Source organism: Ochotona princeps, chromosome 15, assembly GCF_030435755.1.
Source record: "Ochotona princeps isolate mOchPri1 chromosome 15, mOchPri1.hap1, whole genome shotgun sequence".
NCBI classification, from domain to species: Eukaryota; Metazoa; Chordata; class Mammalia; order Lagomorpha; family Ochotonidae; genus Ochotona; species Ochotona princeps.
This window is the reverse complement of record NC_080846.1, coordinates 8,393,729-8,413,455: the sequence shown is the minus strand read 5'-3', so window position 1 is coordinate 8,413,455 and position 19,727 is coordinate 8,393,729. Positions and strand designations below refer to the sequence as shown.

Below are 19,727 nucleotides of genomic sequence, written 5' to 3'. Positions count from 1 at the left end.
GGAGCTGCCATCAGGCAGGCGAGGGGGCAGCTGGTCCCCGGAAAGCCGCTCGGAAGGAGAGCCAAGATGAGAGCTCGCCCCCACACCACTGACAGGTGTTTTCTTCACACTTCACTCCCCAGAAGAAGCAAAGTAACAGGAGCTCAGAGGAGGGGCTGAAAGCAACAGGCAGGACTGGCAATGCCACTCAGCTGTTCCTCTGAAGAATAAGAGCGTTAGGGGCTGGCATGGTGGCATTGCACACTAATCCTCTGCAGTCATGCTGGCATCCCATATGGGTACAAGTTCTAGCCCTGGCAGCTCCACTTCTGATCTAACTCCCTGCCAATGGCCTGGGAAAGCAGTGACAGATGGCCCAAGTCCTTCTGGAGTCCCAGAAGAAACTCCTGACTCCCAGCTTCAGATCAGCTCAGCTTTGTCTACTGTGGCCATCTGGAGAGTGAACCAGCTGATGGCCACTCTTCCTCTCTTTTTCTCTTCTTTCGCTCGCTCCCTCCCTCCCTCCCTCCCTCCCCCTTTCTCCCTCAGTAATCCTGATTCTCAAGCAAAATAAATAAGTCATAAAAAAAGAAAATGAGGAAGAGGAGGAGGAGGAAGGAGGAAGAAGGAGGAGGAGGAGGAAGAGGAGCATTAAAGTCAACCCTCTCTGGGGACGACTGGGAAGGTTGGGTGGCGGGGAAGGTGATCGTAGCGGCAGCTACCGGGCTGTTTGCTACTGGTAGGAATGCAGCTTCTACTCCACCACCCTGGGCATGTGCCCTCAGTGGTGAGATGGCATTAATAATGTTCCTTTGATAGGGTCGTGGAGTGGATTCCACAGCATCCATGGCAATACAGCCCCTAGCGTGGGACCTGGCACATGGAAGAAGCTCCACTCCTTTCTCCTCTGTCTCTACACCCACCCCGGAAGTCCCAGTCCCTGTGTTGGACCACCCAGCATAGGTGGGAAACTTGTTGTCCAACCCTGGTGGGCACCAGAGAGAGGGGGGACCTTGGGTGTGATGTGCCTGCCTCCTCGAGTCCTGCCTCTGCCTCCTGAAAGCCCCCATGTTAGTTTTCCTGCAGTTGCCCCGCCCAGCAAGGGGTTAGGGACCTCCCTTCTCCATTCTGCAGCTCTCCCAGCCTCCCTCACACTGCACCCGAGCCTTCAGGGCAGTGGGAGGCTCTGCCTTATCAGTCCATTTTTATAGCCCCTCCTCCTTGGTTACACAGTCATCTGGGACAGAATTCCTGGCAAGGTCACAGCCATGACTGTCAGCTCCCAGCCGATAGTGTGCTAGACCAAAAAGGTTCCTCCTGCACTGTCTCAGGGTGAGGTAAGGGGTGTGCGCAAAGGAAACGCAGAAAGGACTCCAAAGCCAGGCAGAGGCACCACGGCCAGACCAGGCGTGCATGGAGCCAGGGCTCCAAACCTGCAGTGAGGTCAGGCCGAGGTGAGGCACAAACAGAAGAAACCTGAGGCCAGCGCCGAGACAACCCCCCAAGCCACCAGGGCTCAGACCCACAGCCCCAGCCCTGGGAGGACCCAGGCTGGGAGGCAACCTCACCGTCCGCTTTGCTCGGCCTCCACCTGCAGGAAAGGAATGCGGACCTCGGAAGGTGCATTCTAGAATCTGGAAGCAACAGTATTTCATGAAGTCCAGTGGGGGCTCCTGGGAAGCCCCCACGAGCTGCAGCAGGGCCCAGGACTGAACTGGTAACCTGGGGTCCCAGGGAGACACCACAGCCTCCCAGAGCCAACAGGAAGGGGCCACCATCCAGAGAGAGCTCTGCCTCCAGCTCCTCCCTCTTCTGACCTTCCTTCTCTATGTCCCCCTGGACAGTGGCCTTAAGGACCCTGGCCTAAGCTGGTGACTGTGAAAGCACCTGTCTCTGAGAAGAGCCTTCTGTGGAAGCCTGAACCTCAGCGTAGCAAAGATGACGTGTGCAAACCAAGCTGGGAACCGCTGATAGCAGGCTCACAGGATGCGGGCCCTCCCAGTACTCCTGTCGTGTCTGCCTCCACGGGCCCCGGGGCTGTTGGGAAGTAGCCGGTGGAAGTGCCTATGGAGGAGAGGGACTCGTGCTTGGATAAGGCAACAGGAAGTCCAGGCCACCCTGCACTCCACAGGGGGATGGAGAACAAGAGCTCTGAGTGCAGTGAGGCCCCAAAGAAGCTGGGCTTATCCTTCTCCATCGAGGCCATCCTAAAGCGGCCAGTGGAGAGGAAGGATGTAGCCATGCTGGAAGGGGCAGGTGCAGAGAGCCCTGGGCAGGCAGCAGCCACAGGCTCCAAGCTGGAGAAGCAGCCACAGGGTAAGTGACTTCTGATCATTGCCTTCCATAGGGGACTCAGAGGGACGATAGGTGCTGGGCCGCTGGCCTTACACATCATCCAGTCTGTTCCAATACAATGATTTTCTAGGTTACCTACGGCATTCAGAGCCCTGGAACTTGTGCCCATAACCAGAGCTCAGCTAGGAACTCTGTTACCGTGAACTTGGCACTGACCATGTAGGAGGCCCCATGCTCTCGCTTCTGTAAAGCAACACAGTGATCGAGCAGATGGAAACTTCCTCAGCAGAAGGGCAGAGATGGCCAGTGTCGTTCCACCGAGAGCAAAACCTGGCTCCTGCTGCCCCTGAGCTCCTGTTTAGCCCGGCACTCTGTGCTCAGGCTGCTGTTACTCATAGCAGAGCTTTGCCCAGGTTCTGCCCACCCTCTAGCCCCCTCTCTAAGCCAGAGGCTATGCAGGGCATTCCCTAGAGCAGCGAGCACGGAGATTCTGGGACAGCTGTCCTTGAGCGTAGGCTTGAAGAAGGGAGGGGAGGTAGTATTTGGGGTCCTTGAGATTCAGGAACCCCAGCCATGTGGCCTTGGGAGGGGCCTGTACTGTCCACTCTGGCCTCAGTTTTATCTTGGGGGAAATGGCTGTGGTTTGGGAAGAAATACTGGAGCCCATGACACCTCATGGGCAGCTTACTGAATCCAGCCACCCAGGAGTCCCTTGCACATAGTTCCTACTTCTCTCCTCTTCTCACCTGTGTAATCCCAGAAAACACAAGCCCAGAGGAGCTCTTAGCATCATCAGGGCCCTCTCCCCAACACTGAGTTTCTCACAGAGGTGGCTAACGGGGGTCATGCCCAGAGGCAGGCAAAGAGAAGACCCAGGAGGGCCCCGTGTCCCCAGCAGCTCCCTGCACCTGAGCCTATTCATGGATAAGAAGCCTGGACTGCATTTGTGAAAGCTCATTCACATCTTTCATTCACATGCATCTTTACAGGAGCAATCCCATGGGCGTTCTGCCTCTAGTCTGTCCTGTGTATTCTTATCAAGTCCATGACTAAAATAGGACAGAGGGAGAGAAAGACAGCAGTCTGCCAGCTCCTACCCAAGCAGCTTTCCCCTAGCCCAACAGTGGCTAATGGCACAGAGGAGGCCTCTGGTACATTCTAGTATATTCCATGTCACTGATCCCAGGGCAACATACAGGAAACAGCAGCGCAGATAGCAGCCATAGCATTGGAGGATGCCCCACAGTTACCATAGCACTTTCACAGCCATTCCCCATCTCACAGTCATGCTTGCAACTTCAATTTATATCCAAGAAAACCAGAAAGTGGAGGACAGGGTGGGGTGAATGATTCATTACATAGATGTGAGCAGTTAGTCCTGGAATCAAACCTGGGACTACCCATGCTCCATGAGCCCCAAACACAGCTGAAATCCAAGCATCTCCCACTCTACTGGCATTCGGCATTCCCAAAACCTTGCTGAGGGTCTTCAAGGCCATTTTGAGGTACTCAGAAAAGGGCTATTGACTTCAGTGGTCTGTAAGGGCTTCTCCACCAGCCTTCTGGTTACAAAGACAGGTCCTGGTTAGCCATTTATGGTCTTGATGTCAGGTTTCCTTTTAAAATAAACGTGTGTCTGTGAGTAAAATAAATAAATAAATAGTAACACAGACAGACGCCTACCTGGCAGAAAGCACAAAGGGAGTTGGGGAGCTGCGAACGAGCTGGCGTTGGGACAGTGGGGCTGGGTCGGGACACCTGTCCTCCAAGCAGAAGTCTGACACCATGCACAAAGGCCCTCAGAAAAGCACCTTCTTCCTCCCTCCTTCCCTCCCCCTCCCTCCCTCCCTCTCTCTCTCTCTCTCTCTCTCTCTCTCTGCCTCAGTTTTCCCACAGTAACAGGAAAGAGCCCAGCTAAACCATTCATAAAAATCTCTACTAGCTGTGACTGGTTCAACAACACACCATTGCTTGGAAAACTTTGGAGGATTCCCTCAGGGTCCCTTTTAGGCGCCGAGTGTCCAGCCCTGCCATAGACCAGGTGCTGGCCAGGAACAGAGTGGCTGGGAGGCTGACCTTTCACCAGCCTCATGGGAGTGCCTTCACCCAGTCCAGAGCCCAGCCCAGAGCCAGCTGCTATTCTGCTCCGCCCACTGTAAGGAGGGCAACAGAACCAGCTCTGCCCTGGTGCTCACCATGGCGGAATAAACGTCTTTTGGTCTTCATTCACTTCTAAAGGGTTCCTGGGCATTGCCCCCTGCTGCGCCCTCCCAGGTCTCAAGTCAGTGGGGAAAACCCCAAAGGGCTTCCTTCCCTGTCTGAAAGACAGCCAGATGCCTCCAAAGTCAGGTGGACAGCTACAGAGGGAAGTGCTGAGGCTCAGACCCTGGGTAGAGAGAGAGAGGCCCCTCTCTTCTCTCTCTTCTCCCTTGACACCCTCTGCAGAGAGGACAAGAGGACACCCAGGGACAAACCAGGGTGGGCTTCCCCTGCTCATGAGCCATTCATTCATTCACTCATTCAGGAACTAACTGCTGAGTGCTTCCTTGGGGCCAGGCTAGGGACTAACTGGCAGGACTTGGGAATCCTGGTGACATCTCCTTGTGCCCAGCTGGTCTACATGAGTTGGCAGAGGTCAATGGAAGAACATCCAACAGCAGGTTCAACCACATACCTCTAACCACCACCTGCCAGCCCAGCTGAGAACCACACACACACCACAGGCAAAGAAAGTCAGCCAAGCCAGAATTTTATTTCAAAAACCAGGTAGCCAGCTGGATTTACCCGCTGTAAACTTAACAGCATCAACCCCAATCTTGTCAGTGTGATTGTGGAAGCCCTCACAAAGCAGCCAGGCCAGCCCCCACTCCGGCCTCTTGCCTCCCCCGCGCTGGAGCCACCCTCCTGCCCTTTAGAAGTACAGCTCCCCCTACCCTTCCTCTTCTTCACCCCTGCCCCTCCTTGATTTTATATTCCGGTGATTCCGAATGAACTGTGTGGGCTAAAACACAGACATTCACTTCCTCTTATGAAAATACCAGTGGCTGGATTGGGGACTCACCATAAATCCAATCTCAGCTGTAACTTGGATCTATCTACGAAGACTCCACTTTCAATAAGAGTCCCCTTTGCAGCTACCAAGAGTTAGCACTCGAGCAAGTCTTTTGGGGGGAACACCATTTCATCCACCCTAACTTCCCTCACTTTTTCATCCCCCCCTTTAATTTCCTCTTCCTCCTCCCTCTGCTCTCCTCCTCCTCCTCCTGTTTCCTTGCTCTGCCAAAATCAAAGCAACTGTTCTCTGCTCTGGACACCAGGGAGCCTGGGGGCGCAGGGACAGGCGCAGCCCTGGCTGGGGGCTGTAGCCAAGGCCATGGCCATGGTGTCCCTTATCACCTTATGATTAACAGCTGTGGCTCTCAGCCAGGTAGACCAGTGGCCCCCATCAGAGAAGACAAACACAGGACAGAAGGACACAGTGCTTGTACCTCCTTTAGGGAAGTGTGGTTGGAGCCTACCTCTTAGCCCCTTCCACTAGAGCCACAGGCTAACTTGGCCTTGGGACATTTCCTCCAGGGTTTCAGGGCACCTGAAAGCTGGTTCTAGCATTGAGAAACTCACCCAAGCACTTCTTTAGGGAAACTACTAGACCCTCAGGGTGCTAATGTGGAGCATTCATGGAACATTGGAACACACAAAGAAAGTGGTAGATGAGACCTGAGCCTGCGGGTACTGAAGCTCAAATCCTTTGGGAGAATAAAGAAAATTTACTCCTCTCAAGTGCACAGGGTGTAGCCAGAAACACCACTCCTAGTGGCAGGAAGTTGATCCAGAGCCCAGTGAGGTCCAGGGGCTCCAGGTCAGGTATGGACAAGGTCTCCTACAGACACAGAACCCCAGAGGGTGAGAGCCAGGGGCAAGGTGGGTGAGCGCAAGAGGACACCAGCAGTAAGGCTACACCTTGAGCTTGGCTTATTCACAATGTTCTCTATCTGGACATCAAATAACTACCGAATATCTGTTGAGCGCCAAGCACATCTATTATACAAGAAAGCATCCCAAAAGTTAGCAACTTAAAGAACAAGAAATATTTAATATCTTCCCCTATTTGTGAGGATCAGGAATACAGGAATAATTCAGCTGAGTGCTTCTAGCTCAGGTTCCCTAGTGACATTACAATGAATAGGCCACATGGGCTACAGATCATCTGGAGGCAAGACTGTCCAGGGGGCTCACTCGAGGCTGGAAAGTGGGGAGCCAGGCCTCAGTTCCTCCTCATGCTGCTCAAGGGTGCCTGCAAGACAGCAGATGGTTTCTGTGAGACCAAGCAATCCAAATGGAGAGTGGCAGGTGGAAATTGCCTCTTGCTAGGAGCTGGGCTCAGAAATCACGCGGCATCACTTCCACTGCACCACACAATCACAAACCAGGCGCTCCAGCTGAGCCTCCTTAAGCAGGAATGAACTTGAAGGGAGGACTGTTGGAGAATTGGCAAAGTTGGCTCATGGCCCCCATGAGCACTGGGGTAGGAACAGGGGGTGGCCTAGAATGCACAGCATTCATGCAATCTCCATCCTCTACCCTGTCAGGTAGCAGGGGACGCCAATCACCATCCAGTCATCACAGGTGGCAAGCACTGGGAGATGGTGACATGATACTCAGAGATCTACTCCTGGGGGCAAGAGGTCCTGCAGGGAGGTCAAGGAAGGCCTCCCAGAGGAGCTGCCGTTTGAAGATTGGGTTGGGTATGAAAGGGAAGCATTCTGAAGACCTATTTGTAGGTAAGATGGCAAAGAGTGTGCATGGGGACTGAGAGCTAGAAACAGACCAACCCCCAAAGCATCTTACCGGCCAAGTGGTGACTTCTGTTTTCCTTTGAATTCCAAAAAGAATGAAGGACCATTTTAGGCAAGAGAGGCTGTCTAGTGGCCCATATTTTTTAATTAATTAATTTTGATACAGTTCCACAGGCTCTGGAATTCCCACTCCCTCCTCCCAGATTTCCCCTATATTGTTGCAATGTTATAGTCCTTCATAAATAGTCATAAGTCCATCATTCTTCTATTTAAGTGTATCCTGACATTGTAAGTACAAGCAATGACAGAGATTCCAGCATCCTATTATCAAGATACTTAACAATTTCACTGGGAGTCCACCTTTGATTTGGAAGTTGAGATGCACACTACATTGTATCTTCACATCTGGTCTTCACATCTGGTTATGATAGTTTCTATTATACAGTTCCTCTAGATGACTATATGTACATGTATGTTTACCTATATATCTGCTGATCTTGTATTTTGCATGAAGGTTGCCTGAGATCAGAGAGAACATATTGTTGACAATTCATTGCTTCCCATGTACAAGCCTTGCCTGAGGTCAGATTAGAGAGTAAGGAACCATTGTGAGAGGACTAAAAAGTCATTTCCTAAATGAAGCCACAGGACTGGCAGGAGCATGTGCAGCCCCCACCCATCACAGGAGCCCAAGCAGGCATGTCGTTACGCCCCTCCAGCTGCTTCTGTCTGCAGTGTCTCGACCGCCTCTCACGGCCAATCAGCAGGTCGGAGCCAGCACACATGCGCAGGACCCAGCCTCCTTAGAGGAGAAGAGTTGTATCTGTGAGCGTGATGGGGTCACACTGTCGGAGCACGTGACATTAGCCCGGTGCTACCCCGTCTCAGTAACCCACGCCCACTCTGCATGTTTTAGATTCACCAGACCTAGCCTCACTGTTGTGAGAGTCATGTCACAACACAAACACAATCCAGACAGCTGACCCAATAAATGTTGACACTTACATACAGGGTAAGCCATCGAGGAGGACTTCAGGGAACAAGTGCCATTTCAGATGGAGTCAGGCATAGAAGGGGGAGGGGGAAGGCAGTCCTGAATCAGGAAGGCTGTGTGGCAACCCCAAGGAATTCAAAGGAACATTCCTCTTGAGAAACAACAAAATCTTGAGTCTCCAAGTATGGGGCAAAGCATGGACGACAAGAAAAAGAAGGGAGACCAAAGGTCACGGGTGCCAAGACAAACAGCCTTGACTCTTGCAGGTGAACTTGAACACTTGGAAAATCTGTGTCTCCCTTGGGGTGCCTGGTCAGAGCTGCCATAGGAAGGAGGGGACACCAGTCAGTGGGCTCCCTACACAGCTCCGTGAGGGAGCTGTTTACCTTATATGGAGCCCCTATGATTTTCTTTAAACAAAAGGAACAGTTGCTTTAATTTTTTTAAAAAAGAGTGAAACAAGAATTCTGAAGTGTACACAGCACATGATGGAGAGGCGACACGGGAGCCAGCCAGCCAGCCTGCCTCGGGGGCTGAGCATGCTCGGCCAGGCCTGCGCTGGTGACTCTTCCATGGCCCCAATGGTCTCTGTTACTGATTTTTCATTCTCATACCTTTTCACCCTACTGTTTCCTTTTCACCTTTGGTTCTTACACTAAAAAAAAAATCTGTGCCTATTACAGAAAAAAAAGCAAGCTGAACAAGATCAAAGAAACCATAACTCCATCATCTCACCATCCAGTAATAATTGCTATTAATATTTTGATAGATGGATGATAGGTGGATGGATAGATTAAAAACTGGAAGACTCCTGCTGTTTGTTTATAAATATGAAAGCTGGAAAGCTACAAGTTAAAATGTGTCACCCTCTACTTAAACTTTTTACAACAAAGACACCTGTGGTATCTAGTAGGAGATGGCCAGAAAAGTTGGGGGAGAAGATAAGATTTGAGATGATGTAAACTTTGATGGTTGGAAAGGTATTCACTAGACAAAGAAGTGGACAGTGCATCCCAGATTCACAGAGCAGGAGGACAGAACCTGTGGAATCAAAGGCCATGACCAATAGGGGTCCCAGAGATGAGCCCAGGGAGCTCAGAACTAAGGACTAGAAAGAAGCAGATAACGTCAGGAAAGTAGAATGCAAAGAGCCTTGAATGCCATGCCTAGGAGCTTGCCATAAACCCTGAGGGAAGAAGGGGGCCATAGATGCCCAGGGCCTGGCTAGAGAGAAGAGACCAGTATGGGTCACTTGGGAAGATGGTTGACCCACGCCTCTTCCTTTGGCGTCCTGAGCTGGCCAGAGGGCTACAGATGCTGCCCTCCCACTTGGCAAGCACACTGCCTTTGGCACACTGCCGTTTCCAGAGACTTCACTGCATGGCAAAGCCACCCACCCTCCCCACCCGCGGCCTCCAGCTGTACAGCCAGGGCCAATTAGCAGAGCTCAGAGCAGGGGAACTCGGGGGGGGGGGGGAGCCGAGCACAGAGAAACATGGCTCTATAATTAGGTGGCCTAATCACCTGTGTAAATTGTGTATTTCTTATGATCGATGTGCTAAACGGCTCAGGTGTAATTAAGTTCTGCTGACTCGTTCTCTTTGAAGACCCACTGAAGTGTGGTTCATGGTCACACAATTAATAGCAAGAAGAAGAAGATCATCTTGGGATGGTGGCATTTCCCTGCCACCTCCATTCCCGTCTCCCGGGAGCTCCGATTTGTCCATTTCCCAGATGCCCTTGGCCAGCCACAATGGGTGGGCTGGGCTGCAACCCTTGCTTCTCGGCTTCTCTGGGAGCAACTGGGAGACACTGGACCCTTATAGAACCCCAAGTGTTTTCTCCCTCCTGATCAAGATGCCTTGCAATATGATTCTATTGGCCTTAGAGAATGGGGCCTGACATCCCTTTCCAATCTCTTGCCTAAGGAGTGCCCTTCTAGATCTAATTCTACACACTGAATTCCACTTTCTTGCCTGTTCTCCAGTCACCCACCTTGTTTCTCGGGAAGCCCCCATTCTATAACACAAGTATGAGCCTTGCTCACCACTGGAAGCCTCCTCCTGCATGTAGTGGGAAAGCGAAAGTGGCGACTTTTCTCCTTCCTGTACCATCCCCTTTATCATCGCTCTCACACCACCACCAGCACCGCCAAATTGCCTAGGTTACCACCATTAGGTTGACTCTGCTCTGGGTTAACCAGCCAGGGCCCTGGGTACCATCACCTGCACTGATGTCCTCTTTCTCCCCAAAAGAGAGGTGAGGGTCAACTCCTCCTCTGGTCTTCCAAAAACCCAACGAGAATCAATCTAAAGTAACTGGCCAAAAGAATATTCTGCAACAATGGAAGTGTTCTTTTCTTTTAGGATGTATTTATTTTCCTTAAAAGGCAGTTACAGAGATCACAAGAGAATCTTCCATCCTGGGTCCGGCGGCGTGGCCTAGCAGCTAAAGTCCTCGCCTTGAAAGCCCCGGGATCCCATATGGGCGCCGGTTCTGATCCCGGCAGCCCCACTTCCCATCCAGCTCCCTGCTTATGGCCTGGGAAGGTAGTCGAGGACGGCCCAATGCATTGGGACACTGCACCCGCGTGAGAGACCCGGAAGAGGTTCCAGGTTCCTGGCTTTGGATCGGCGCGCACCGGCCCGTTGCGGCTCACTTGGGGATTGAAACATCGGATGGAAGATCTTCCTCTCTGTCTCTCCTCCTCTGTGTATATCTGGCTGTAATAAAATGAATAAATCTTAAAAAAAAAAAAGAGAGAGAGAGAGAGAATCTTCCATCCACTGGTTTACTCCCCAAATGGCTGGAATGCCCAGAGTTTGGCCAGTCTGAAACTGGCAGCCAGGCCAGAAGATTCTTCTGGGTCATCCACCTGAATGCAGGGACCCAAGGCCTTGAGTCAGCCTCCACTGCTTTCCCAGTAGCAAGGAGCTGCATCAGCAGTGAAACAGCCAGGATACAAACCAGCAACCCCATACAGCAGGATTAGCTTGCTTCCCCTCACCATCAGCCCCAGAAAGTGTGCTACAGGTACAGTGTCCAGTGTGGTAGCCACCAGACAAGTGCACCTATTGAGCTCTGAATAGTGTGCCTGAACAGCCACTCGTGACCAGCAGCTACCATAAGTGGACAGCCCTAACAAGTTAACCATGTCCCAAGATCTGGCCTTGGATCCCAATCTCATTTTTTGCTGACTACAGATTCAAGTCTGTTTCTCCCAAAACTGCCTTGGCTTTCAAGTTGGGTCCCTCCACTTGTAAGACAGGAGGCCCCACCCACCAGGAGTGAGCTCAGTTCCAGGGTCCGTCTTCCCACTACTCCTGGTCCTATTTCTCTAATTTGGAGATGCTAGATCTGGAATAACATCCCAAGAAATATTAGATGAAAACTATCAGTGTTGACTATGGTCACTCAGGAACCTGCCACCCAGCCACAGAGACAGCAAACTGGTCCACTGGGATTGGCCTCCATCTCCCCATGAGTGTGCACCTGATATTAAAAGACAAGGTATGAGACCAAATGCTGACTCTGAAACCTTATGACAGAGGTAACTAAGCCTGGCTGGTTCCCAAGAGAAAACTCTCCCCTCCCTGACCATCTCCCTTTTTCCAAGGCCCTCCAGGAAAGACCAGTGCAAGACTTATGTCCCTCAGCCTCCCTGATCATGAAACGTCAGGCTGAGTTTGGACCTAGTCACTTGATCCTTCAACCCCTTCCTTCTACTCCATTCTACTGATGGGGAGACTGGGGCCCAGAGTTCAGGTCTTCTGATGTCCAAAAGTGGATATCAGTAATGTCCAATGATATAAAGACTCATAATAAACACACCCAACAGTGTTGATTGGTTCCTTTTGCTGTCAAACCAGCACAAGTGAAATTCATTGATCACTGAGCATCTTCCCCAATGCTTGACTTGTAGAAGCTTCACCTCATTGACTTGGGGAAGGCAGCAAGTGGCCTGGGAGGGAGGCAGAAGACCTCAGCTGAAACCCAGACCCACCCTTCCTGGGTGATGACCTTGGTTCTCAGCACTTGTCCTATCTGTACATTCCATATAAATAGTGGCAGTGTCTCCTCCATCCAGTGCAGCTCAGGTAAAGCCTGGATTTCATGTGTACTCACAGGCAGCACCTGTACTAGGAGCCAGATCCTCAGCTCCTCCAGGACACGGTCCCTGTGCCCCCAGACTCACACTCCAGGGAGAACCCAGCAGGCAAGAGTGGGCTCCCTGTGTGGGAAGGCTCTGGGTCCTCCAAGCATGAGCCGTGTGATCATGCAATGAAAGTGGCTAGATCCTTGGTCATTTTCTGAGAGCATACTTTCATTTTGAGAATGAGGAAGAAATCAGAAGATGCAAGGTAGTCACCAAGAAAGGTAGAAATTCCACTGGCCCCCCAGAGTTAAGTGACATGAAAAAAGGTATATGTCTTTCCTTTGATTCCTAAAATTATAACACATAGACAAGTACAACTGGATTACAAAGTCTGTGGTAAGAAAAACAAACCACATTACCTGGTTGGCCTGTTCTCTGATGTCCACTATCACTGGACTCCAGCCAGAAACTATGAATAACACTGGCTGATTCTCCCTGGCTTCAAATAGAATAATCTTGTTAGTGACTCTCCTTGGCATGGTCAAATTCAAGGACTACTTCTCTGTCCTCATCCTAGTTGGTCTGGCCACAGGAAGGACACGGCTGACTGCCTTCTTTCTTGCAAGAGTTTGTTCGCTGGGCATCCATGTCACTATGCTTTCTTCCTGCTTCAGAGATGTGCCCTGTTTAGAGTATTGGCCTCACCTCTACTGAGCCCATGCCAATGGAGAGTCCCCAGGTTGGCTCCTAGACCCTTACCCTGCCCCGCCTTCACCTTCCACTCAAGTGATGTCATCCGTCCCCACAACTGCAAAATCCAAATGTATGCTAATGCTGCCCTAAGTCGACCCTTCAGTGTTCAGCTCATTGAACCCCAAGCTTACCTGTTCTATAGCTTCCTTTGAATGTCCAATAGGCATTTAAAACTGAACAGCCCAAATGGAACATCTGATTTTCTCATCATTACAGATACACACACACACTTATATCTTTGTTCAAACCAAAATCTAGAGTGGCAGCTGATCTCTCTTAGCCAACACATAATCTATCAATAAGCCCTGGCATCTTCCTTTCAAAATGCACCCCATCTCTATACCTTCTCCCTATAAACAACTTCCGTGGCACAACAGGAGATGGTGACTGGTGGGTCAAGCCCTGCATCCCAAATTTCTCACCACTAGAAGAAATTTACTCTCCATCCTAGTTCCATGACAAAAACAAACATCCCATGGATGTCAGTTCTGGTCCCCACATTGAACCCATCCAGTTTCCAATACAATCATATATTGGGGTATGAAAAGAAGTGTTTCCAAGAGGAAAGAAATTCTGGTCCAAGAAAAGAGGAGTTCTAGTCCAAGTAAAGAGATGATTCTACACAGAAAAATCAACCAAGCTATGCCAGTCACTCTAAGTCCTACACAGACCTACCTGTGCCTCCTCACTTCACCCGACAAGGAGGGGCTTCCAGACAGGGGCTCCTTCTTCTCTACATCAACTGCTCAATGTAGAGACCAGCACAAAAAATCATGTGCTTAATAAAAATGTAGACAAGTGAATGATGTAGCCAAAAATCAGAAGAAGAACACCCTTGGCAAGCATGATCACCCAAGGTTAAAAGATTAAGAAAGAATTACTGGAGGCTGTAAGACTGATGTAGGTGCTCAAAAGCCAGTAAAAACTGGAATTGCAGACAAGAGGGGTGAGGACATCTCAGACACATGGCTGCCTGAGATAAACCTGAGGGACAGGCATGCACATGACAAGTTGCAGAGACAGTAAACTGGCTAGCTCAAGTAAACCAGGGTTGACAGCGCAATGGAGGCAGTACTGGGTCCATGGTTTGTGGGTATGTGTATGACCCATGTGGCTGCACTGGACCCTGGCTCAGAAAAAATGTCCTATGCATGTAGCTGAATGCTGAAGGTCACCATCTTGAACTTTTGAATAATTTCACATTTAAATTTGTGATTTTATAGGAGAAGTCCAGTGAGATAATAAAGCCCCCAATGGGGTCTTGGGACCTTGACTCAGTGCCCATTCACCAGCCCATTCACAGGCTCTTGGCCAACCATTTCCCTCCCTCCACCCATCTTGTGGGGCAGAGTTAGGCAAGGGTCCACAGAAGTTTGAGATGAGGCCCCAAGCAGTAGGTGGACCAGATCCCTTCAGTGGTGAATCCTAGAGTCAGCCCTGGGTTCCCAGGAGGGTCTGCACTCACCCTGTGCGCATGGCTGTGCTCCCCCAGGGGAGCATGGCACCACCGAGAAAACCCCATGACAGGTTGAAAGACAATAAAAGAAAGGTAAAATTCTCTTGTCCTTGCTTTTGGAACAAGGGGCTCCATAGAGCATTTCTCCCAGGGTCCCACAAATGCTATAGCATGGTTTGAGTAGAATTGAGGCTAGACGGGAGAGTTGGAGACAGACTGGCAAGAGGCATGGCTGTAACAGAGCTCACCCCTTACATGGTACACCAGGATTGGCACACTCTGTATGCAGGTGGGAGTTACCTGAGTCTTTGGAGCCCACCTGCTCTCTGTTATAATGACTCAACTTTGCTGCTCTAGTTTCAAAGCAGAGACAATATACACAACAATGGGTAGAATTGCGTTCTAAATACACTTTATTTGAAAATAGACAGTGGGCCATATTAGTCTACAGGCCTTTGTTTATTATTATCTTTTTTAAAAAGCTTGATTTTTAATTTTAAAATTTTTAGAGATTTATTTCATCTATTTGAAAGGCAGAGTGGCAGAGAGGATGCTTGCGTCTGCTGGTTTACCCTCTAAATGACCACAATGGTCAGATGCAGGCCTGGCTGAAAATAGGTGCCTAGAACTCCATCTGAATCTCCCACGTGGGTGGGCTAAGACCTCCGTCCTTGAGCTGTCATCCAGTGCCTTCCCAGGCACAGCACCAGGGAGCTATTTCTGAAGCAAAACAGCCAAAAGAGTACTGCAATGTTGGGTGCTGTCCTCCACCATGAAGCTTAACCCACTATGACATATCACAGGTGGTGGCTTAATGCACTATGCCACACCAGACTCTAGCTTTAATATTGAACAGTTTTTAATATTCAGCCAAATTTGCTTCAGATGTCGATATTATACACAGATATGCTATTTTTCTTGACAACAGAGTTTGCTATCACAAAAGTAGGATTCATGATAATGAGCAGAATGTGGAGAACATGGAGAATGGTATCCTGTACATGGTATAACTCAGTGAAGCCATATTTATAACTAAGGCCCAATCATATAGCCTCTCTTGGGATAAGGGGGATCCATGGACTCGTGAGCAATGGAGGTGCACAGAAAGGAATTTACAGGATTCACTTGGCCTTCCCAGGCCACGGTAGGTGGGAGGGCATCAGCTGAGAGGCAGGGCATTTTAGCAAGGAGGTTGTTTCAAAGCCCCAGCAGTCAGGGTTTAGTGGTCAAGATTCTAGAACATGACAGCACAGCAGCTGCCCCAAGGCACTGGCGTCAAGTCCACTGACCCACCCTGCCCCTCTCTCATGCAGAAGAGAGGAAGAGCAGACGGAGGGTGCGCACCACCTTCACCACGGAGCAGCTCCGGGAGCTGGAGAAGATCTTCCACTTCACCCACTACCCTGACATCCACGTCCGCAACCAGCTGGCTGCCCGGATCAACCTCCCGGAAGCCCGGGTGCAGGTACAGCCACTTCCACTCTCGGCTCCCAGCCCCAAAGCACTTGGGACTGCTGCTGGATGCCCTGCACCCTGGGCGCGCTGGGGCTTCCCTGTCTAACATGTTGCATTGGCTTTATCTCCGGAGTGTGGCTGTCTTGGCCAAGTACTGCTTTTCCAGGCCTGTGGTCACAAGGTGGCTCCTTTGCAGGGGGAAGTGGTGCAAGGCAGAGTCAAGATTCTGCCTCTGTGCTCTGTCCCTTCCTCCCTGCGACATCAGAGCATCCCTCACACTGCCCCACTCACACAGCAGGTCTCTGCCAACTAGACCGGGGTGACAAACCTATTCCATAAAGGGCCAGATGGAGACAATCTTAGGCTTCACAGCTGCCACAGGAATGCCAGGGCAACCCCAGACAATAGGCCAATGCATAAGCACAAGCTGGTGTTTCAATAAAACTTTTTTTTGCAGATTCAGAAATTGGAGCTTTAAGTAGTTTGCCAGTATTACAAGACACTGTTATTCTTTTCATTCTTTCCAACCATTGGTTAATGGGAAAACCATTCTCGGCTCACAGGCCATTCCAAACCAAGTGGACGGTCAGAGCTGGCCTGCAGGTGCAGACACCCAACCACAGAGACATGCAGAGAACCCCAGATCCATGATCCAAGCCCCACTGGAAGCAGCGAGAACCCAGTCTATCACCTGCCACCTCTTCACCCCAGGTGTCTGTTGCTGCATTTCTGGCTAGAAATGCAGTTGCCCCAGGTCACTCACACACAGAGGCACATCCACAGGTCTTCCTGACATGTCTCCAGAGCTACAAGTACCAACACTAGCCAATAGAGTTCCATCAAATCTGGCTGTGGCCCCCGGGGGCACTCCCTCAGCTTGCTCAGTCACTCTCCATTTTTCTCCTTGAAACAAAAGCCAAGGTCTCACTCTAATCCAAACTGTGAACCACAGCCTAGCCAGACCTCGACTCTTGATCTCCATGCAACCTCCTTTCCTTCTGGTGAGGGGTTCTCACCAACCCCCAGCTCAGACCGCCCCTCTCCCCCTTCCCACTGGGCATCAGGTCCCAGCTAAGTGGGAAGCACCTGTGTTGGTCCAGGATTCAACATTCAACAGCATTGCCACCTACAAACAGCCATCAGGAAAGTAGCAGAAATGCCAGGTGGGTCCCAGGGGTTGCTAACTGGTTACCTGGTTACCTGGTAGCAGGAAACAGCCCTCAGGTGTGGCTTATCTTGTCCACACAGAGGTTTTCACGTACAAGTCCAGAATTTTTACCTTGAAAACAGGTGAACCCGCTTACATTGCTACATGGTGAGTCTTGGTAGAAGGTGGGACACCACTTCCTGCAGGTTCTGCCCACCACATACCCTCTCCTCAAACTGCCCCCCGAACAGTGTTCCACAAAGGCACGGTCCTCCAGCCCCATAGGCTAAAGGCTGTGATCTTGGGCCTCTCTTAGAAAGCTAGCTTCCAGATCCAAAGAAAGTCTGGGTGCCAAAGAGCTTCCCTCGAATGCCTCTCCACACCCCTTCCCCCCACCCCCAACCACAGATCTGGTTCCAGAACCAGCGAGCCAAGTGGCGGAGGCAAGAGAAGGTGGGCTGCCTCAGCACTCCACAAACCCTGAGCGAGACAGACTTGGCCCTGCCTGCACATCTGAACGTGGCCGTGAGTGTCATGGTGCCCACTGGGGGGAGTAGAGAGGGGAGAGGAACCATCCAGGAACATCCCAGGCTGACCCAAGGAAACCTTCCAGAGTTACATCTCCAGAGAAGAGTGCAAAGGAAATTCTAGAAATAGCAGAGGCAAAGAGGATCCTAAAAGCCTGGGACCTGCCACAAGCAGGTGGCCCTCTGTCCCCATGCCCACCCAGTGGCAATCACAGGCCCTCCCTCCTTGAGGAGTGGCTTGTACCGCAGTGCCACCATCACCATCTACAAAACAAGGTCACAGATCCGGACATGACGCATGGTTTTGAGAGCATGGATTGGGGAGCAAGACCACCAAGATTGGCATCCCAGCCCCAAACCTACCCTCCATGTGGCCCAGCATGGTCACCTGGTCCCTCCAAGGACAGTGATGGAGCCCACTGAAGGACTGAAGGTTCAGCCAGCGAGGCCTAGAGAATGCTTACCACCTAGGAAACAATCCCCAAGCATTAACTGCACCTGGCGACCACACGCATTCTCGGGCGCACAGCAGGTGCTAAATGCCGAAAGTGGAACAGTTACCAGCACAGGCAGCCCTGCCTGGGGAAGGGATGTGGGCGGGGGGGGGGGGGGGAACACCATTCCAGGCAAGGCTGTGAGGCTGAACTTCTCATTCACTTCCTTTGGCTGATGCAGAAATGGGCTCAGAGAAGCAACGTGAATGTTCCAGCCCTAAACACTGCTCTGAGTGCTGGGATTAGAACCAGGCTTGCGGCCCTCAGCCATGGGCTTCTCCCCACCCAGGAAGAGCAGCTGTCTGGACTTGTGTGGGTCCACACAGGGCTCTCGGGGCTAACCCTAGCTTGACTGAGTCAGACAAAGTGGCCATGCAAGCCTCCCCAACGAGCTGCTCAGTTCATCCAGGAGAGGTTGGCGATCTATAGGGACAGCCCAGGGTAGTATTTAAAACTCATTTCTCCTTCCTGGCCTCTCCCATGACAGGGCCCACTGCTGATACCTGCTGCTCTGCCCAGGTTGGCTCTCCCCATGGGGCATTATCTACTGGCCCAAGACCAGCCTGCCACGCGCTGGTTCCCTACTAGGATCGCTGTCCTCCCATGGCACCCATGGGAGATGCAGCCCCTGGTGGGCCCTCCCCTCCAGCAGAGCTGTGATCCTGCCTTGCAGTTCCTCCCGCCTCCACACCCGACATGAGGCAGCATCTGTGCCTCTTCGACATAGGGACAGGACACACCCTCTTCCAGTCAAGCGACGCTCCTTCGCTGGGGAAAAACAGGTGACAGAGGGTGCCCTGGATCCAGAAAGAGAATGGATGCCACCATCCAAATACACCCCCACTGCCATCTGAACATGCCTGCTGGAAAGCCACAGTGAACTGGACAGCAAGGCACACAGGAAAAGACAGCTCACATGTCTGGCCCAAGTGGCTCGTGAGGCTCTACAGAAAGACTGGTGGGGACCTCAAGATGAACCCTGGAATGGGGAGACCATCTCCATGTGCCCAGGATTCCTCGAACTTGCTGTGGGACCTCCGGCTGGTCACTCGCCCCCTTTGGACTTCATCTGTAATGTGAGACTGTTGGACAAAGTGATTTCTGCAGACTCTTCTGACCTCCACTTTGGTGAGATGAGCCGTGGTCGGTATTGAGGTGTAGGAGACACCATCAGCATGCACTCACAATGCACGCATGGAGCACCTGCTGATCGCTGTATCTGTGAAGCTGGATACTGAGCTGAACAGTTCAGGTTCTATCCAGGTGATGCTCACCTTCCTGCCTAGCAAAACCATCATTTGGTGCCTGCCATGGCATGTCTAACATGGCAGGGATCTGAGCATCCCCACGTGGGACAGCAATAAAGGACTGTTTTTTCAACGTATCCCTGGAGTTAGTGTCTGGATACTCTGCTCCAGTGGGAAAGTGGGCGGTTGTTTCAGGTAAGAAAAAAAAACAGGAAACTCCTTCTCAAAGTTGACTTTCCCAGGATGTGTGAAGGGGCCAGAGCTAGGATGACAGCCTTACTCTGCCCTGGAAAATCTAACATTTCCTGCCATTTCTTTGTCCTTTGTGGGAAAACCACATGGCCTGTGACAGCCTCAGTTTAGCTAACTGTAAAACAGTAAAGACTCCCAACTCACAGAATAACCAGGAGGCTTCCAGAGGAGGAGTTTTCTGCCAGTCGTAGAGCTGACCTGCTGTGAGGGAATGCAGTCATCCCAAATTCTGCTGG

At 51.3% G+C, this 19,727-nt stretch overlaps 1 protein-coding gene across 1 annotated transcript; it reads left to right on the top strand.

Moving 5' to 3' along the window:
- Positions 1 to 1,217: 1,217 nt before the first annotated feature.
- On the top strand, positions 1,218 to 19,376 carry ISX (intestine specific homeobox). Its single transcript, XM_004589772.3, has 4 exons — positions 1,218 to 2,295; positions 15,683 to 15,834; positions 17,380 to 17,496; positions 18,480 to 19,376. Exons 1-4 carry the CDS (start codon positions 2,046 to 2,048, stop codon positions 18,690 to 18,692), a joined length of 732 nt encoding a protein of 243 aa, XP_004589829.3. The 5' UTR covers positions 1,218 to 2,045; the 3' UTR covers positions 18,693 to 19,376.
- Positions 19,377 to 19,727: the final 351 nt, after the last annotated feature.